At 39.7% G+C, this 17,881-nt stretch overlaps 1 protein-coding gene across 9 annotated transcripts in view; it reads right to left on the bottom strand.

Annotated features, from left to right (window-relative positions):
- RBMS3 (RNA binding motif single stranded interacting protein 3) overlaps positions 1-17,881 on the bottom strand; it is a gene marked incomplete at its 3' end in the record, with an annotated part of 1,264,947 nt that overhangs the window by 109,291 nt on the left and 1,137,775 nt on the right. For 7 of the 9 annotated variants that reach the window (XM_080673189.1, XM_080673187.1, XM_080673188.1 and 4 more), the window contains 3 exons: positions 16,114-16,160; positions 3,854-3,950; positions 1,523-1,573 (listed from right to left, as the gene is read on the bottom strand). In XM_080673189.1, the coding sequence (XP_080529315.1) occupies positions 1,523-1,573; positions 3,854-3,950; positions 16,114-16,160 (195 nt within the window). The remainder of the gene's footprint in view (positions 1-1,522; positions 1,574-3,853; positions 3,951-16,113; positions 16,161-17,881) is intronic. The other 2 variants (XM_080673194.1, XM_080673195.1) reach the window with 1 other exon arrangement.

The raw sequence follows: 17,881 nt of genomic DNA, 5'->3' as shown, positions 1-17,881 counted from the left end.
TTTTTTTTTAGAAGGTAGTTGTTTCCTTCTCAAAAGTCTACTCTTTAGAACTTGGCAGGACATCTTCTCTTTTCCTGTGTTGGCTCAGTCTGTGCTATACATTGGTTTGGCAGCATATACTGAATTCTACCTCATGACTTGGACAGAAAAGTGTATCTTGGATTCATTGTATGTTGGTATGATTTATAGAACTTAGGCCAGATGAACTCAGGAAGCCCTCAAGGTGTGGAAATAAGAGCAAAGAGAAGGATTTGCAAAATATGGTCTAAAAGTTCTGCTGTATTAGGCTACATATATTTTATCCTTTAAATAAAAAAAAAACTATCAAAAATTAGAAGCAACATGGAATGTTCCTTAGTTTTAAAAAGTGGAGGAAGTTCAAGTATGAAAACCAGGTGCTGGGATCCTTTGAGTCCAGGAAATGGATGCCTGTGCATTTAGCTTCCTGGTCATTAATATGTGCTACTTTACTCATATTTAACTTTTAAAAGAGTAAAAATATAGCATTGCTTCTTCTTTGCACAACATATAGATCTAATAATAATAAGGATAATGGTAATAGTAATGTACAGCATGTCATACTTAAAAAATTATTTTCACGTATGCTCTTATTTGATTCTTCCCCACACCCAGCCACGCACAGCGACAGGTAAGGAAACAAAGGCACAAATGTAAGCATACCCGGAAGAGTACACCAGAGACTGTGTCACACAGCTCTCAGCCTCGGGCTCCTCCCCTACCTCATAACTCTCATGAGTGTATTGCTATCGAAATCTATCTTGCACTTCTGTAAGAGCTAGAAAACCTGGGAGAACTAGACAAAGACAAATGACAACATTAGCCTTCAGTCTAGATTCTAATGGAATATGTAATATTTTTCACTTGGGACTGATGTGGTATTGTTCCACAAAATGGAAAATCTAGCAAGTAGAAAGTAGAGTTTGAATATTTTTGGAAGACACTTTCCACAAAAGAAGAAGAGAAGGCCTCTGGTTAGTTAACATAAAAATTACCTAGCAACATCGCTATCTATTTATATATTTCCATCTATTAATAGACAACTAACTTCCTATTTTAAATATATTGCTTTGAGTTAACACTTGGCCGTGATACTGAAACTCACTCCCAAAGCACACCAAGTTGCATTTGAAGAAAACAAAGCATTACAGAAGGAGGAGGAGAAGGAAAACAGGCTTTTCTCCAGTAATGGATTTACTTATTTAGAGCTCAGAGTTCCTGCATGAAGTAGAAATTTCCTATTCGTAACAAACAGTAGACATCAATTTTTGAGATTGACTGTTATGACTGATACTTCCTCCAAGCAAGTTTATCTCTCTATCTCTATCCCTTTCTATTGTACATGCTTTTGTAGAATTTCAGGAACAGCTTTTATCTGGAAAATATGGCTGCCTGAAAGAGGTATAAAATATAACAAAAGCTTTACCCCAAAGCTTCTATGCATTACAAAAGCTTGCACTTGGATAATAGAAATATTTAGCCTCAGGTGACTGAGAACACTTACTGTTGGTTGCATAACGTATGGCGGATGAGGCATCCATGAAGTACTCTGGACCTATGCATCAAACAGCATTTATTAGCACAAAGCAATCACAGAGAGAACTTGGTTCTTGCGTTCAGTGGAGTCACACTAGATCATAAAATAAGTGGAGTCCATCTGATTTTACAGCTAATTAGTGCTCAAAACTAAGGATAGAAAGCACATTCTTGGACCTGATTCATTTGGTCCCTGAAACATGATAAAATGTGAAGCAAATTCCTATTTCACTGGAGCTGGCTGCAGTGCCCACATGGACCAGGCTGGAACCTGGAGCATATTTTGAGGATGGTGTTAGCGACTAAAGTATCAGGCAGCCTCCGGGACCTCCTATTTATAGGTCAACTCCCAGGGATACCCAAGCAAATACTAAGGAAGCAGGTATTTATGCTAAGACTTCCTTTTTTTCCTGTCATTTGTTTGAACTTCAAATTCTCAAGTGATTCTCATCTTGGAAATAAGTCCAAGTGGTAAAAGTTGGGGTAAGAGTTAAATAGATCAACCAAAAATTGGGGGAAATGCTCTGGGATAAACCCAAGTTAAGCAAGTTTGTAATTTTTTTTTCTTTCATAGTAACTGGTATGTAAATAAAAATGAGTATTTGAGCCAACTGTTCTGAAATGGGCCTTGTCAGCCAAATGCGAACGTCAACTTGAAGAGCTGTTTGTCACATAACGAACCTTAAAGATTTTGTTTTCAGTATACTCACGCAAGCAAAATTGCCAATGCCATTTAGATTTAAAAAAAAAAAAAAGGACAACGTTTTGAAAGGCAAGAATCAACAACATAGGAAATTGCTCTAATTCCTTTTATGAGAAAAGAGAGCTGGGGTTAAATTCCACTTAGGAGCCCTCCCAAGTAAAGTCACTTTTCTGTGGATGTTTTATTCATGTCACCAAAGTGCTCCACACTGGGGCTCAATGGGTGGTCTTGGCTGAAACAGAGGCCAAGATTAGGGCGAAAAGAGAAGTAAAAAAAAAAAAAAAAAAAAGCCCCAAATACACATTACAACCAGGCAGACCTGCGTGAGGAACAAAAAGGGAACAGCACCTGCACAGAGCCTCAGGGGTCCCAGGGAAAGGCAATTAGGAAATCAGCCATTCAGAGACTCGCGGATGCAATTCACACGAAAGTCTATTCTGTTCGCCCACCAACATGTATGAAGAATCTAAGTGCAGGAAATGAATGGAAATGAACTGCGTCAGGGGGGATCCGCTAAGGAAAAATGTGCATAGTCTCAAGTTTGATGCTCTGACAACTGGGGCATCCCGAGATGAAGTATGTAGTGGCTGAATAAGGTGACGCTTAACTGAATTAGTAGCAGTCAGCAGCATCAGAGTGTTACCCATTGTAAAACCCCCACCCCCACCCCCACCATCTGCACAATACAGAGAAACACATGGCGTGCATGCTCTTGTACTCTCTCTCGCTCTTTTCTCTTTCTCCAGAGTTTTAAAAAATGACACTAGAGATTCTATGTAACATGGATAGCGATTTCTTCTTAGAATTAGAAGAACTGTCTGAGGAACAATATGAGGGAAAGAGAAGCAGAGAGTGATATCACATAGTTGATAACTCAAAAGAAATAAGATAAGAAGTCCTTTTTAAGGGAGAAGTATGACTATTTCAATCCACCTGTGTACACAGAGTTAACTGGCTACAACATCTGCTTTAGGACACACACCGATTCTCGGGTTTTCTTGTGTTTCAACATGTGGAACCCCTGAGGTCTCCTTTGGCTCTTTAGGAACCGAGAACGAAGTCAGAACAGACAGGAGGAATCACTCTTTACCACTTTGATAATCTTTTCTATTTCCTGGGGGAAATGATTGAACATCAGTCCATGTAGTTTTACATGGATACACAGGACAACTGGGACAAAATGAGATGACAATGGTAAAACATGCCGGAGTAAGGGCATGGGATGCGAGAAATGTGCTCTTAGAAAAAACACACTAAGAAGCGTGACAACCAAAATAACAGACAGCAGACAAAATCACTTCTCAGTGGTAAGAAAGACAGCGGTACTGAAGTTGTCTGGGAAAGTAGCATAATCGTGAAAACTCAGCAGGTGTTTTCTCAGAAGAATGAAAAGCACGGTGGATTTTATTATTCAGTGAAATAGATGCGAACAAGCCCTCGAAAGGGTAGACTAATGGGTGACTTGAGTATTACCACATCAGGACGTGAGTCAAGTGTGCGAGGGCAATTTTTAGAAGTTCTACTGTGTCTTGGCCTCTACGGCGATTATCACTGGCAAGAGAGCTGTCTCCTGAGGGGCGGGGAAATCGGACATACCTGGTATGTGGAGACAGGGGAAGCAGCAATGAATGGCGTGATAGATGTCTGTGGAATCATGCGGTTGGTTGCAATACTGTACGGTGAAGAATAAAATCTGCAAACAGAAAACAACAACAAAAGAAGAAGATTCATACAGCTGCCGAATGCCTGGCTTCTCAGCAAATGCTACCAAGCATTTCTAGGGAAGACAGAGTTCCACCCTCACGTTTGCCCACCAACTCTGAACAGGAGCCTCCAGGAGGTTTGTTGTATTGGATTCCACTAAGAGAAGTAAGTCATTCTGAACAGACATGACAACGTGGAGTCATCTCATAAAATTGGCCACACAAAAGCTCTTATGCCGGGCGAGCGTAACCGTGTGTTTTAACCAACGGGGAGAAAAGCAACAGGCACTGTTTTGTTTTGGAAAGGCGATGCCATTTTAAAGCTCTTTGGAAAGAAAGGCAAAATGATAGTACCGAGCTTTCTAAAGGAGGCTGGTGTTACTTAAACACAAATTGCATCTATATCTTTTCACTGAAGAAACAGAATGAGCTCCAAGAGTTTTGGATAACTTGTGTGAGGTATGTGATCATACCCTAATGCAAAATCTAAGCTAAATACTTTCTCTGTGAGGAGAGAAGTGGACAATTTGTGTCTAGGTAGAGATTCAGTCATGGTGTTGGTGGAGATTCAGGATGTATGTGATATACTCCTGTAGACCCTGTAAAAAGCATTGAGTTTTCTAGTCCTTCATGCCCCTTCATTGAACAATTGTAGAATGATACTGAGCAAATCAGGACTTCACAAATCAGAGGAAGATTATCCTTCCAGGGATCTACTGAAGAACAGATTCTAGATACTGAGATCAGTGACATACCCATCTTTGCTCAGATGTCTCCCTGGAGTCCACAAGGTACCCAATGCTCAAATTCCTCAGCCAGATTTAAACTCATGTTTCCTCCTTATGTCTCCCTGGTAAGTGAAATGCTGGAGTGGCCAGACTAAGAACAGACAAAACCAGGTTGCCTATGATGGAGTATTTCCCTGATAGGAAGATATATTGGGAAAATGTGTACCAGTATCAGGGATAATGAAATCAGTATTTCACTTTGCCATACTGTTAGTAAAAGTCAACTACTACTTTAATTTTAAAAAAAGTATGACTGAGGTTGGACTTTTGGGGACAAAAGCTTCATCACACCTCAGGAGTCCCCGATATTTTAATAGAGAAAATCTCATAGGTTACCTTTCTAAAGATGCATTCCACAAGACCTCACACTGAATATAGGAAGGCTAGACTTCAAGGTTGCCATTTAAGGAGTAAATTCTTTGAGCTTATATTCTATAAAAGACTCCAAGCAAGTATTGTGGAACTATAGTGTCAAATTTACTTTACTAGCTCGCAATAAGGATTATAACATCATATTATTTTGGTTAAAATATAGCTAAAAATTATTCCTTACACATTATATCATTTCTATTCATACCCACCAGACCTCTAAATTTGTAGTTGTGCAGTTTGAAAAAAATCTATTGACTACATACCTATTAGAATGGATAATTTATAATAAAATGACAATACTAGTGGTAGCAAGCAATCAGAGAAAGTGTAACTCTCGTTCATTGCTGGTGGAAATGCAGAATGGTACAGCCATTGTGAAAAACAGGTTGGAAGTTTCTTATAAGTTAAACATGCACATCACATATAACCCAACAACCCCACTGGTAGATATTAACTAAAGATAAATGAAAACATATGCTTGCACAACATCCTTAATGCAAATGTTTATAGCAGGTTTACTGATACTTCCCAAAGGCTGGAAACAAGCCAAATATCCTCTAACTGAGTCAATAAACAAACTGGTACATCTGTATATTGGACAGCTATTCAGCAATAAAAAGGAAAGAACTACTGATTCATTCAATATGATGAATCTTGAGTGAATTATGCTAAATGAAAGAAGTCAGACTCAAAAGACTCTATATTTTATAATTCCATTTTTATCACAGTATAGAAAATGCATAACTATAAAGGCAGAAAATAGGTCAGTGGATGCCAAAGGCTGGGGTTGGTGGAAGGGGTTGACTACAATGACACATGAGGGAGTTTGGTGAAGTGATGTAATTATTCTATATCTTGATTGTTTGGTGCTTGAATGACTGTGTGTTTGCCAGAACTCATAGAATTGTACACTATAAAGAATGAATATATATTCTATGTAAATAATACCTAATAAACCTGATGTTTAAAAGAAGTCAATTACTATGTAAGAAAACACCCACACTTCCATGTTTAAAAAAAATTTATTGAGCATATACTACGTGTACCAAAGAGGGGGAAGACTCTAAAACATTCCCTAGAGTTTCTCTATTTAGCCATTTAAATAGAATCTTATCTGTACATGAATCATTATAAAACCCTCCAATAGCTTTCCATTGCAATGAGAATAAAAGTTGAATTCCTAGTATTGGCTAGCACAATGAGTCTACTGCCCTCCCTAATATTTTCTCTCCCCCTAGCCAATTAGGATCCAACTGTACAAACCTTCTTTTGTCACATGGTCCTGTCCTTCTCACTCCCATCTTGGATCACTGACCTTACAATTCTCTCTACCCAGAATGTTCACTTACCTAAATCTCCGTTACCTCTTACTCATTACTGGTATCACTCAACTTTTACTTCTTCAGGGAGGCCTGTGGCTAAAGTAGTAACCGCCATCTCTGTCCCCATTGTTCTCTAGTCCTTTCCTCTTACTGATTTTTTTCATTGCTCTTATCACTATCTGAACTAGTAATTAAAAACCAATTCAGAGTGAGTGGGTGAGAAACCAAGATGGCGGCATAGGTAAGCACCTAAACTGCTTGCCTCGCACAACAATTTCAAAACTACAACTAAAAAACAGAACGGACACCATCCAGAACCACAGGAAAGCTGGCTGAGTGAAAATTCTACAACTAGAAGGAAAGAGAAAAGCTCACAGAGAATTGGAGGTACAGCAAAGAGTCTTTGTGCGCGCAGAGAGGAAGGGCGGCTGAGAGCCTGGCTGACTTTCTCTGGCGGAAGGGGGAAGGAAGCCCCCGACCGCACTGAACCCCAGTTCTGACTGCACTGAACCCCAGTCCCAGGCGAAACCCCGTGGACCCAGGCTCATACAGGGGAAGTCTGGACTGTCAGGTAGAGAGAAAGGCACCCGGAGACTCGGAGACCCGGGGGAGACCCGGGGGAGCCCCGGCAGGCAGGGTTCTGGAGGCGCGCGCGCCAGTGTGTACAAAGGCTGCGGAGGTTGCCACAGGCTTTCCCTAGCAGAAGGGAGTCCGAAGCTCCTGACTGCACTGAACCCCAATTCTGACTGCACTGAACCCCAGTTCCAGGCGAGCCCCTGGGGACCCGCGCTCTTACGGGGAGGAATCTGGACTCTCGGGCGGAGACTCGGGAGCCGAGGAAGGCAGGGTTCTGGAGGTGCGCGCATGCCAGTGTGCACAAAGGCTGCGGAGGTTGCCACAGGCTTTCCCTAGTGGAAGGGAGTCAGAAGCTCCTGACTGCACTGAGCCCCAGTTCTGACTGCACTGAACCCCAGTTCCAGGCAAGCCCCTGGGGACCCATGCTCCTGTGGGGGGAATCTGGACTCTCAGGCGGAGACTCGGGAGCCGGGGAAGGCAGAGGTCTGGAGGCGCGCACGCGCGCAAGGGCAAGGCTGACGGGAAGCCAAGACTGTCTGCTCCGCCCTGAGACTCTACCCCATCCAAGCTGAGCACAGAGGCTATTGCAATTTGGCAAGTCTAATCCTATAAGGCTGTCTCCAGCACCAAACTTCTCCCAGGGTAGACACAGCTGATCCTTACAGCCAACTGGCCTGGAGGTCAATTCCTCCCAGTGATACCAATAACAATCAAGACTTAACTACAACAAGGCTGTACACACAGTCCACAAAGTGGTGCACCAAGAGTGTCCACCTCAGGTTAACTGGGGAGGCCTACCCACTGGGCCATATAGGAAACCTAGCATACAAATCTACCCTACCAATTAAGGGAAGCAGTGAAAATGTGACGTCAAAGAAACAGATCACAAACAAAAGAAATGGAGGAGAATAAAGGACTGGATATAGAATTCAAAACCACGGTTATAAGGCTTTTCAAGAATATCCTAGAAAAGGCCGATAAATATAACGAGACCCTCGAAGATATGAAAAAGGACCAACTAGAAATTAAGCATACACTGACTGAAATAAAAAATATTATACAGAGACCCAAAAACATACTAGAGGAACACAAGAATCAAGTCAAAGAATTGAAATACAAAGAAGCAAAAAACACTCAACCGAAAAAGCAAAAAGAAAAAAGAATCCAAAAAGTTGAAGATAGTGTAAGAAGCCTCTGGGACAACTTCAAGCATACCAACATCAGAATTATGGGGGTGCCAGAAGAAGAGAGAGAGCAAGATACTGAAAACCTATTTGAAGAAATAATGACCGAAAACTTCCCCCACCTGGTGAAAGAAATAGACTTACAAGTCCAGGAAGCGCAGAGAACCCCAAACAAAAGGAATCCAAAGAGGACCACACCAAGACACATCATAATTAAAATGCCAAGAGCAAAAGACAAAGAGAGAATATTAAAAGCAGCAAGAGAAAAACAGTTAGTTACCTACAAGGGAGCACCCATACAACTGTCAGCTGATTTCTCAACAGAAACTATGCAGGCCAGACAGGGAGTGGCAAGAAATAGTCAAAGTGATGAATAGCAAGAACCTACAACCAAGATTACTCTACCCAGCAAAGCTATCATTCAGAATTGAAGGGCAGATAAAGAGCTTCACAGATAAGAAAAAGCTAAAGGAGTTCATCACCACCAAACCAGTATTATATGAAATGCTGAAAGGTATTCTTAAAGAAGAGGAAGAAGAAAAAAGTAAAGATAAAAATTATGAACAACAAATACATATCTATCAACAAGTGAACCTAAAAATCAAGTGAATTAAAAACCTGAGGAACAGAATAATCTGGTGAATATAATAGAATCAGGGGCATAGAAAGGGAGTGGACTGATAATTCTCAGGGGGAAAGGGGTATGGGGGGAGGGCGTTCAGGAAGAGACTGGACAAAAATCATACACCCATGGATGAGGACAGTGGGGGGCGAGGTAAGGGCAGAAGGTGGGGTGGGAACCAGGTGGAGGGGAGCTATGGGGGGAAAAAGGAGAAACAATTGTAATATTGTAATAATCTGAATAAAGATTTATTTAAAAAAAAAACAATTCAATGTATCTTATGGGCTGAATGTGTGTGTTCCTCCAACATTCATATTGACATCCTAACTCCCAGTGTACTTATATTTGGAGATGGAGCCTCTAAGGAAGCAATTAAGGTTAAATGAGCTCAAGAGAGTGGGGCCCTGATCTGAAAGGATTAGTGTCCTTGTAAGAAAAGACACTACAGTGTTCTCTCTCTCTCTCTCTCTTCCTCTCTCTCTCTTCCTCTCTCTCTCTCTCTCTTCCTCTTCCTCTCTCTCTCTTCCTCCCTCCCTCTCTCTCTCTCTCTCTCTCTCTCTCTCTCTCTCTCTCTCTCTCCACACACACACACACATACATGGAGGAAATACCACGTGAAGGCACCGTGAGAAGGCAGCTATCTACAAGCCAGGAATAGAGTCCTCATCAGAAACGGAATCTGCCAGACCTTGATCTTGGACTTCTAGCCTCCAGAACTGTGAGAAAATAAATTTCTGTTGTTTAGAGCCATTCAATTAATGGTATTTTGTTATGGAAGCTGAGCTGACTAATCCAATGCATGCATTGACTATTTTTCCCTCTAGTCTGACAGCTTCAAGAATGTTGAGGGCACACTGACTTTTTGTTGTCTAGAACAGGGACTGAGACCTAGTAGATACATAACTATAGGTTAAATGAACAAATGAATACAGAGCGGCTTGGGAAGTAAGTAATGATTACTGGTATAGGACAGGATGGCCAGTGCCAAGATGATGGGGGAATAGAAGATGGGCCCCTAAACGTGTAGGAACCAGGGAGAGAACCCCGAGAAGATAGGCCAGCATCACATATTTATAAATGCTTCCTGGAAACTTAACTAATGCATGCTTTCTAAGCATACACAGGTCTTAGTAACTAGGGAAAACAATCCTTTTTCCACAAAAATCATGGTTTGCATTTAAAAATCTCCTTTAGCTCTTATCTTTGACAAGTCTTACTTATGAGGCAGAACAGAAAGATGTATTTTGGGCTCATAATGACATGAGAAGCACCCCACGTGGTGATTAACTTCTATTAAAAACCCAGTTTCAGCCTCTTACACCAGCGGAGCACACTGTGCATCGTATTTTAGTGTGGCTGGTTTATTTTGTAAAACGTACCAATTGGAGTATTAAAAAGGAAAGCAATAAGGACTGGATTGACAGGCAGAGTTTACGGAAAATTCTATGGGGAAAACAGAGGACAGACACATAAAGAAACCAGCCAAGGAAATTGATACTAACAAAGGGAACCCTTGGGGGGTAAACTGAATGCATTTTTATTCTATCTGCTCTAATCCTAGCCATCCAGCAAGAATGATATTTCATACTTTCTCACAAGTTCCCATACTGCTGCTAAAGTCAGAGAGTATATCTTCCCAGAAAATACCCTGGGAAGAAGGAATCAGGACACCGTCTTGATCCCCTAATTCTGGTATTCTGATAGAAGCTCTTCCCAAGTCCAAACATAAACCAGATGAATGTACAAGAAACCCTTGCTTACACCATCACAGGAGAGGCTGCGACTGCATCTAAGGCTTAGAGATACAGCAGCTAAGAGAAAATACACAGGACCAGGCTCCAAAAAGAAAACTGCAGAATGAGTTTCTCAACCCCCTCACTCTTCCTTCTCAGTCCCTGCCATGTACCTGTCATGATTTAAAATGACTTTCCCATAACCAGCACATTAAAAAAAAATCCAAGTAAAACTTCAAGCTTAGCTGTTCTGTTCCTGGGGAACAGGAAAGAGAAACCCAACAGAACCTGTGAGCCATAATAACAAAACGAAGGTAATTCTAACCACATGACTTTATGCTCTTTGTATCTGCTATATATGCATATTGCTTTGCAAAGGCTAGTGGAGAATACTGGGAATGAATTCTTTAACAAACTATTTTCCTGGGAACAGTTGACTCTCTTACGAGATATTTCTTGGCTAAAATTCACATAACATTTTGTGTATGACAGGCATTCCTTTTATACTGTGCCCAGTGGTTCTAATTTGGAAGTGATTTTGCTCCCCGGGGGACGCTTGGCAGGATCTAGAGACATTTTTGGTTGTCACAACTAGGTTGGGAGGGGGAGGCTGCTACCGGTGCCTAATATGTAGAGGTCTGCAGTGCTGCTAAACATCCTACCAGGCACAGGACAGCTCCCACACTACCACTTATCTGATCACCATGTCAATCGTGCTGAGGCTGAGAAACCCTGCTTAGGAATAAGAATGAGTTACTTCCAGAGAGGTTTCACATGAACAAAATACCAAATGCCAAAGTGGCTCAAAGAAGGTAACTAAGTATGATCTGTCTGTCTGTGGAACGCTAAGCTGGGGCATTCAAAAATGTAATATTTTTAAAGGAATGCAAAGAGTTACTTGGTTCGCCGGCATTTAAGGCAAGGGGCCTCTACAAGTCCAGAAAATTCAAGTCTAGGTCACTAATAGGACATTATCCCGTCTGCAGAAAAGTCATCTTCAGGGGATTTGGCCGTCAGCAGGAATATGGGGAAATCTTAGTGCACTGACAATAAAAGTAACATGAATATATCAGTAACTCCAGGGTAGAATGCCTTTTACAGTAGAAAAATCACACCAAATCCTATTTGCACACTGAAATAAACAACACTGGCTTGTCTTTTCTGTCGACAGGCAATACTGTTAGTCAGAATCGCGAATACTGTCCTCAGGGTAATACTGTAGCATAAGATTAATAAGTTATTGGTCATTTTTACTGTAATGCCAATGTACCCTTCACATTTGATTTCTGTGCTAGTGTAATAAGATAAGGCTTCTGCATCACTTAATATCAAATGCCCATATAAAATAGCCGGCAAACCAATGTTATAGAACACATTCTTTCCCATATCTCTCCCAAGAATGCATTTTATTCAAGTAAGATGATCCAAGAGCCTTCAACACAGCGTCCTGTGCCCTAATAAAAAGGCACAGGGAGGATGAGATTTTGAATAGAGGGGTGGATAATTTCCCACCTCCCACACTCATATTTGAAAGTGATGGAATTTGAGACTGGACTGCTAAAAAAGCAAGAGGGCAACAGTAATAACAAATTATGGCGTTATACTGAATAGCTTTGAAAAAGCAGGGACTTTTTTTTATTATTATTCTCATACGTTCACCTCTGAAAAAAACATACTATAACTGTCAAAGCCTTAGATAGAAGGGACATTGAACTAACTTTTTTAAAGTAATATTTTGGATAGATCCAAGCAGATGACAAAACTGACATTTTCTACTGCCCGAATGCAAATAGCACAGATTCACCACGGTCCACGTTTACAAATGTATGTTTTTCATTGGCTAAAAATATCAAGCTAAATGTGGGAGTATTTATTTCAGCTTCATATTGCTTATTAATGTGGGGGGTATGGAATTCAGAACATTTAACTCTTCATTCAATTTGTGTAGCTACTAGCGAGAACCCAGGCATGCATTTGCTTATGATACTCAGAAAACCCTACGGCTGAGTGGACAGCTACGGGATACCATGGAGTCATCAAATAGGTGCTCTAGCTATGACGTGGGGCATCTACAAGAGAAAAAGACAGTGCTATGTCCCATGAAGAAGCTTTCTAATCCCTCGTAAGAATGCCTACTCTCTGTGGTCTTCTGGCCTTAATTTTTTTCTTTTTGAAAACAATATAAAAACACAAACAGTGAAAATTAAGTCCCTATCACTGCTATTTCCACTGGCTTTCCTCCGAGAACTGCTCTCACCATTTCTTGTGTGCCCTTTCAGAAGTACTTTATACATTTAAAAGTAATCTATATCTAAATCTCATACTACTCCATGATTCTATCACAATACCATTTCCATTATATCTTGTACTAGAATTGTCTACATGTCCATTGTCCTTGATATGGTGCAAAAATTTTTTTCCCAAATATGTGTCGTCAAAAAGATTTTAAATAGAGCAAAGAGAGATATTCTAAAGAAAAAAAGTTTGTTAAACTGAACTTAGTCAGCATGAAGAAGTGTTTAATAATATTAACTGAGTAAGAATGAGTTGCAACTATATCGTTGGATACCATTTGTTCTATGTAAAATGGGACCAGTTTCATTCCTACAGTAATAAATATTTCTATCTCTGTTAGGTTATTGCTCTGTGAGGAAGGTTCAAATGCTAGATGGAATACAGCAATATGAACAGGGAATAAAATACTTTATTCTGGATTCATGCTAGATTCCTCAATAACTAACTTATCTAAATCAGATTCTATACCTCTAAAAGGCATGCACTAATGTTAACTCAAGGGACAGTACATTAAGAATATATTTGTGGTTATTTTGACATCTTACATGCATAGAAATGATTGTTCTACTAGTTTCTTCTTTGCAAATTTTATAAATAGATAATAAAACCAAAGATGAGCAAAACATTTTAAAAATCATCTATATGAAGTATGAAATGAATAATATTAATTAGCTACTATCATTCTCTTTTTCTTTTCAATTTTACTATATAACATGTTTATCTTCTTGTCACAATGTATAGTCTAAGGCTTCCAAAACTTCATTCTTAATCTAGGATATGAGAAAGTCATGGGAAGTTTGGATGTTTTGAGCAAAACTAGAGGTTGTATTTAAAAAGAATCAGATTAAGGCATTACATGGGGACAGAGTGGGTTGATGTCAGGAAGGGAAATGGTTCTAATACCAACTTGCTGGAGCCAAACAGATGTCATCAGTTACATTTCTATTTCTGAGTTGGCATGCACAATGCTATGTTAAACAGTCTATAAAGATGAATAAGACATGGGACCTGCCTTCATTAATAGTCCAGAAGGGAAATAAATGCCAGGGTCAATGGCTGCATGATAAAAAGACTCAGATGTATCATGGGAACATCAAATATAGTGCAATGGTAGCATCCACATTTTCACTAATGATTACATTATACCATTCAGGGTGCCTTTAATCCTTACCAAGTCTTAGGAAAAGGTACTGTTACTGTTGTCTCCTCCTTCACAGAGGAGGAAGACAAACAACTTGCCCACTTCTGGTGAGTGACAGCATTTGGATGCATATTTGGGCAGTCTGGTTCTGGAGTCTATACTCTTAACCACTGCTTATACTGCTTCTCTTATGACTAATTATGTAACCAGCTCTGCCAGGCATGATGTGATGTTCTTTAAATGAGAGCTGTATACAAAGAAAGAGAGAAAGAAAGGAAAAAAGAAAAGGAGGGAGGGAGTGAAGGAGAAAGGGAGGGAGAGAAGGAGAGAGAGAGAGATTGATTACCATGCCTGAGACCCAGGCATACAGAATTCCATGAACAAGACGACACAGAGAAGTAAAGTTGTGAGATATTCTGAGAATCACAGAAGGTCCAGTTCAGTTTCAGAACCAAACCATGTAGTTCTTTTTGTGCCATTCTTGGAAGCTCTAAATTTGTTCTGCGGATAGTAAAGTCCACCAAACACTTTAAATCTGGCAGGCAGATGATTCCTAAGACATATTTTGCTTTTAAAAAATTACTGAAAAAGCAATGTGAAAATGGTTTGGAGGAGAATTATGGTAGAGGCAGGTAAAAGTTTAGCACAGGTAGAGAATGGTGAATGAATGAACTCAACAAGAAGCAGGGGGATGGGCTGAGTGTTGAAGCTAGAGTTCAAAGATATATCGAATAAGTCTTAATGATCAATTTGATCATGAAGAATGTTGGAGAAGAGAAAAAAAACAGAGAACTGGAGTTATCAGTCTAAATGATTTTAGAGTGAATTAAAAAAAAAACAATCTGATATTTGTTTTTCATTTGCATTAGTTTGGTTTATATTATGAAGAGTTGATAAGGGAAATGACCTATTTGGGACATATAAAGATATCCAGTAGCTATACCTAATAAGCTGTTAGAAACACAGGTTATAAAGCTGTGCATCTGGTTATGAACTTGAAGACCAGACCTGGGAGACTTCAGTTCCTAAGAGCAAGAGCCATGGATGAGATCACCAGAGAGAAGACAGTGAAAAACAGACTAAGCTCTGAGAAAGATGAGCAAAAGTGAGCAGAAGAGGTGGACTAAGAAGATACTGAAAGATCAGTAAGAGTGGGGAGCAAAGAGGATCAGCAAAGGAAGGAGTTGTGGGATCCGAATGAAAAATTTCAGGAAGGTATAAATGGTTTAAAATATGCCAACTGAGGCAAGATTTCAAACAGAAGGCTAAAAACGTTACAGTTGCAAATGGAAAATTCAGAGGTCATTGAGGGCATCAGCAAGGGAAACTCCAGTAAAGTTTAAGACCAGACTTCATACTTTAATAGGATTAGAGAAGAATACAGGAAGACAGAATGCATAGAAGACTGAAGTTGTGTACCTATGAAAAGAAGGGAGAGACATGAGTATATCTGTAGGCTGAAAGGAATGTACATTGTACAGGAAGGTATTGAAGGCAGGGATGGATTGATGGAAATACATTCTGTATCAGATGAGAGTAGATGAAATCAATGGGTATCTTCAGCATCTTTAATAAGATTTGTTTCATGAGGGAAATATTCATTATTGTAAGTATCTAATAACTGGCAACTATTGAAATAGTTCAAAGAATCCAACATTATACTGTTAATAGAAGACACAGATAAAGACACATCACATAGCAGGTGATCTAAGATGAAGAGATACATCTCAGTCTATGGCAATAGGGCACAGAGGTGGTGACCTGTAGGAGAAGGGAGAAATGTTCCCTGTCTACCAGGCAGTCCTCACTGCCTCAAACATGGCAATGCCCCGAGTTCACCTTTGGCTGCTCAGACTGGGAGCTGAAACTTCACTCTTTCCCCTTTCAGTTTGTAATAAATAAGGACAGTTCCAGAGAGAACATATAGCGTCTAATATGGGCAGAGGCATTGTGAGACTGGGTGACATGGGAGAGGCTCTAAAATACAATGGTGAGAAATGTTTATCATTTTTGTTTAGAGATTTAAAACAAAAGACAGATTTGAACATTTTTCTCCCGTACTGATTTCAGAGCTCAAAGACATCTTAGCAATCAGAGTAGAGAAAATGTGGGTTACTTACCCATTTTGTATGGCAGCTGTGGGGTCATAGGTCAGAGCCATGCCAGCCTGCATAGGAGAGGGAGAGGAGAGAAAACAGATCTTAACATTTTTATTGTGGTGGCCCAAACTTTCACTCCACACAGACTTTTATCTTTACTTTCCTTGATTTAAGTTTATTTTCTCCTACATATTTCTCCATTGACAAGACAAGCATTTTTACTATCCACACACCAGAATCCACCAGTGAGTTGGGAGTTTATATTATACATCCAGACAAACCAAGGCACAATGCAGCTTGGAGGATTTCCATTTCTACTTCATAAACCATCTGCCGTCTAATCTGGTATCCTTATAATTCCTCACTATTGTCAAAACCACCTATTGTACATCGCATTGCATTAAAAAAAAAAAAAAGTAAAGCTGAATCCTGTGGTCAGAACAAAAATAAAAGCTCCTTAAAATGCATTAGACCTTTTACAAGAAAATGTTAAGAAATATTTATTTTAAAATAGATCGCATGCCTCAAGGGGTATGTAGGTAATGAGCCTCAGAGTGCTTGTCCAATACATTGCTAGTACCTGTCCTACTAAGAGTGGTAGATAAGGAAGGTCATTTGCACCTGATGGAAATTCTTGGCCTGGTGGCTAATAAGGAAGTGGTTTTATTCTGTTTCTAAGAAGAAAACTACCTCTGAAAAACTACACTTTGGTAACTGGCAATATTTTGAGAAAAGAATATAAACTTTCATGATTGCTGATTCACATCTTACCTCATCCCATCCTACACATCATCACACTGGATCCTTAAAAAGCCAAGTAAGTAGGCAGGAGAATATTTTCTCCATTTTATTATATTTGAAAACCCTGAAGCTTGGAGAGGTCAAGTGACTTGCTCAAGGTCACATGTTTGCCCGCCAGAACCTGATTCCAACCAAAGCCTTCAGATGTGGGCTCTGCTGTAACCTTGACCTAGGCATTGAATGAGATCTGAGGATCATCTCTAAAGATGTGCGGGAACTTTCTCTGTGGTCCTGTGGGCAGACCACCCTTTGTTCCCCAGGAGTGCATCACTTAGTGTGAGCAGAAAGAGAATACAGAATGAAATTTAAAACTGACTGGGTTGTTTTTTTTTTCCTCTTTTGAAATTTAAAATTAGACCAATGTCAATTCCCTGGCTTTGTTAGTTCCCTATAATTACAAAAGATGTAACCATTGGGTGAAATGAGGTGAGGGGTATACAAAACCTCCATTTTCATTTCTTTTGTAATTTCTGTGAATCTATAACTATTTCAAAATTAAAAGTAAGACAAAAAATGTAAATGATCTTTGAGGACTTTTTTTTAGAGAATAGGAAAAAATCATTAAAACTTTAAAGAAAAGAAGAAAGAGCTTTTGTTTTTGAGTTTCTTCCAGTTGGATGAAGGTGGTTTTCCCTTAGGCTTGCTGAATTCCTCAGATTTAGCACATAACTGAAACATAAATCCTCTGGCTTTCTAGGGTAGGACATGAAGTCCGGTATGACATGCTACAGTCAAGCTTAGATTATATGCATTATTTTCTCTAAATAATAATTTTTAAATTATTACTAAGATTGGTATGAGGAACAAACCTGTAGAGCCAAATATGAATGGGATTAGCATACAGCGAGCATGCATAAATTGAAACGGAGATTGAAACAACATTGAATGACTCAGGAGTTAATAGAGGAGCACTGAGAACACGTGTTTAATGATAACTGTATCTTACTCACATTAAAGAAATAGACAACCGATAATATGACAAGCAGGG

Source organism: Plecotus auritus (genome assembly GCF_963455305.1).
Source record: "Plecotus auritus genome assembly, chromosome: 6".
In the NCBI taxonomy this organism is placed as follows: domain Eukaryota; kingdom Metazoa; phylum Chordata; class Mammalia; order Chiroptera; family Vespertilionidae; genus Plecotus; species Plecotus auritus.
This window is presented reverse-complemented; position numbering and strand designations above follow the sequence as displayed.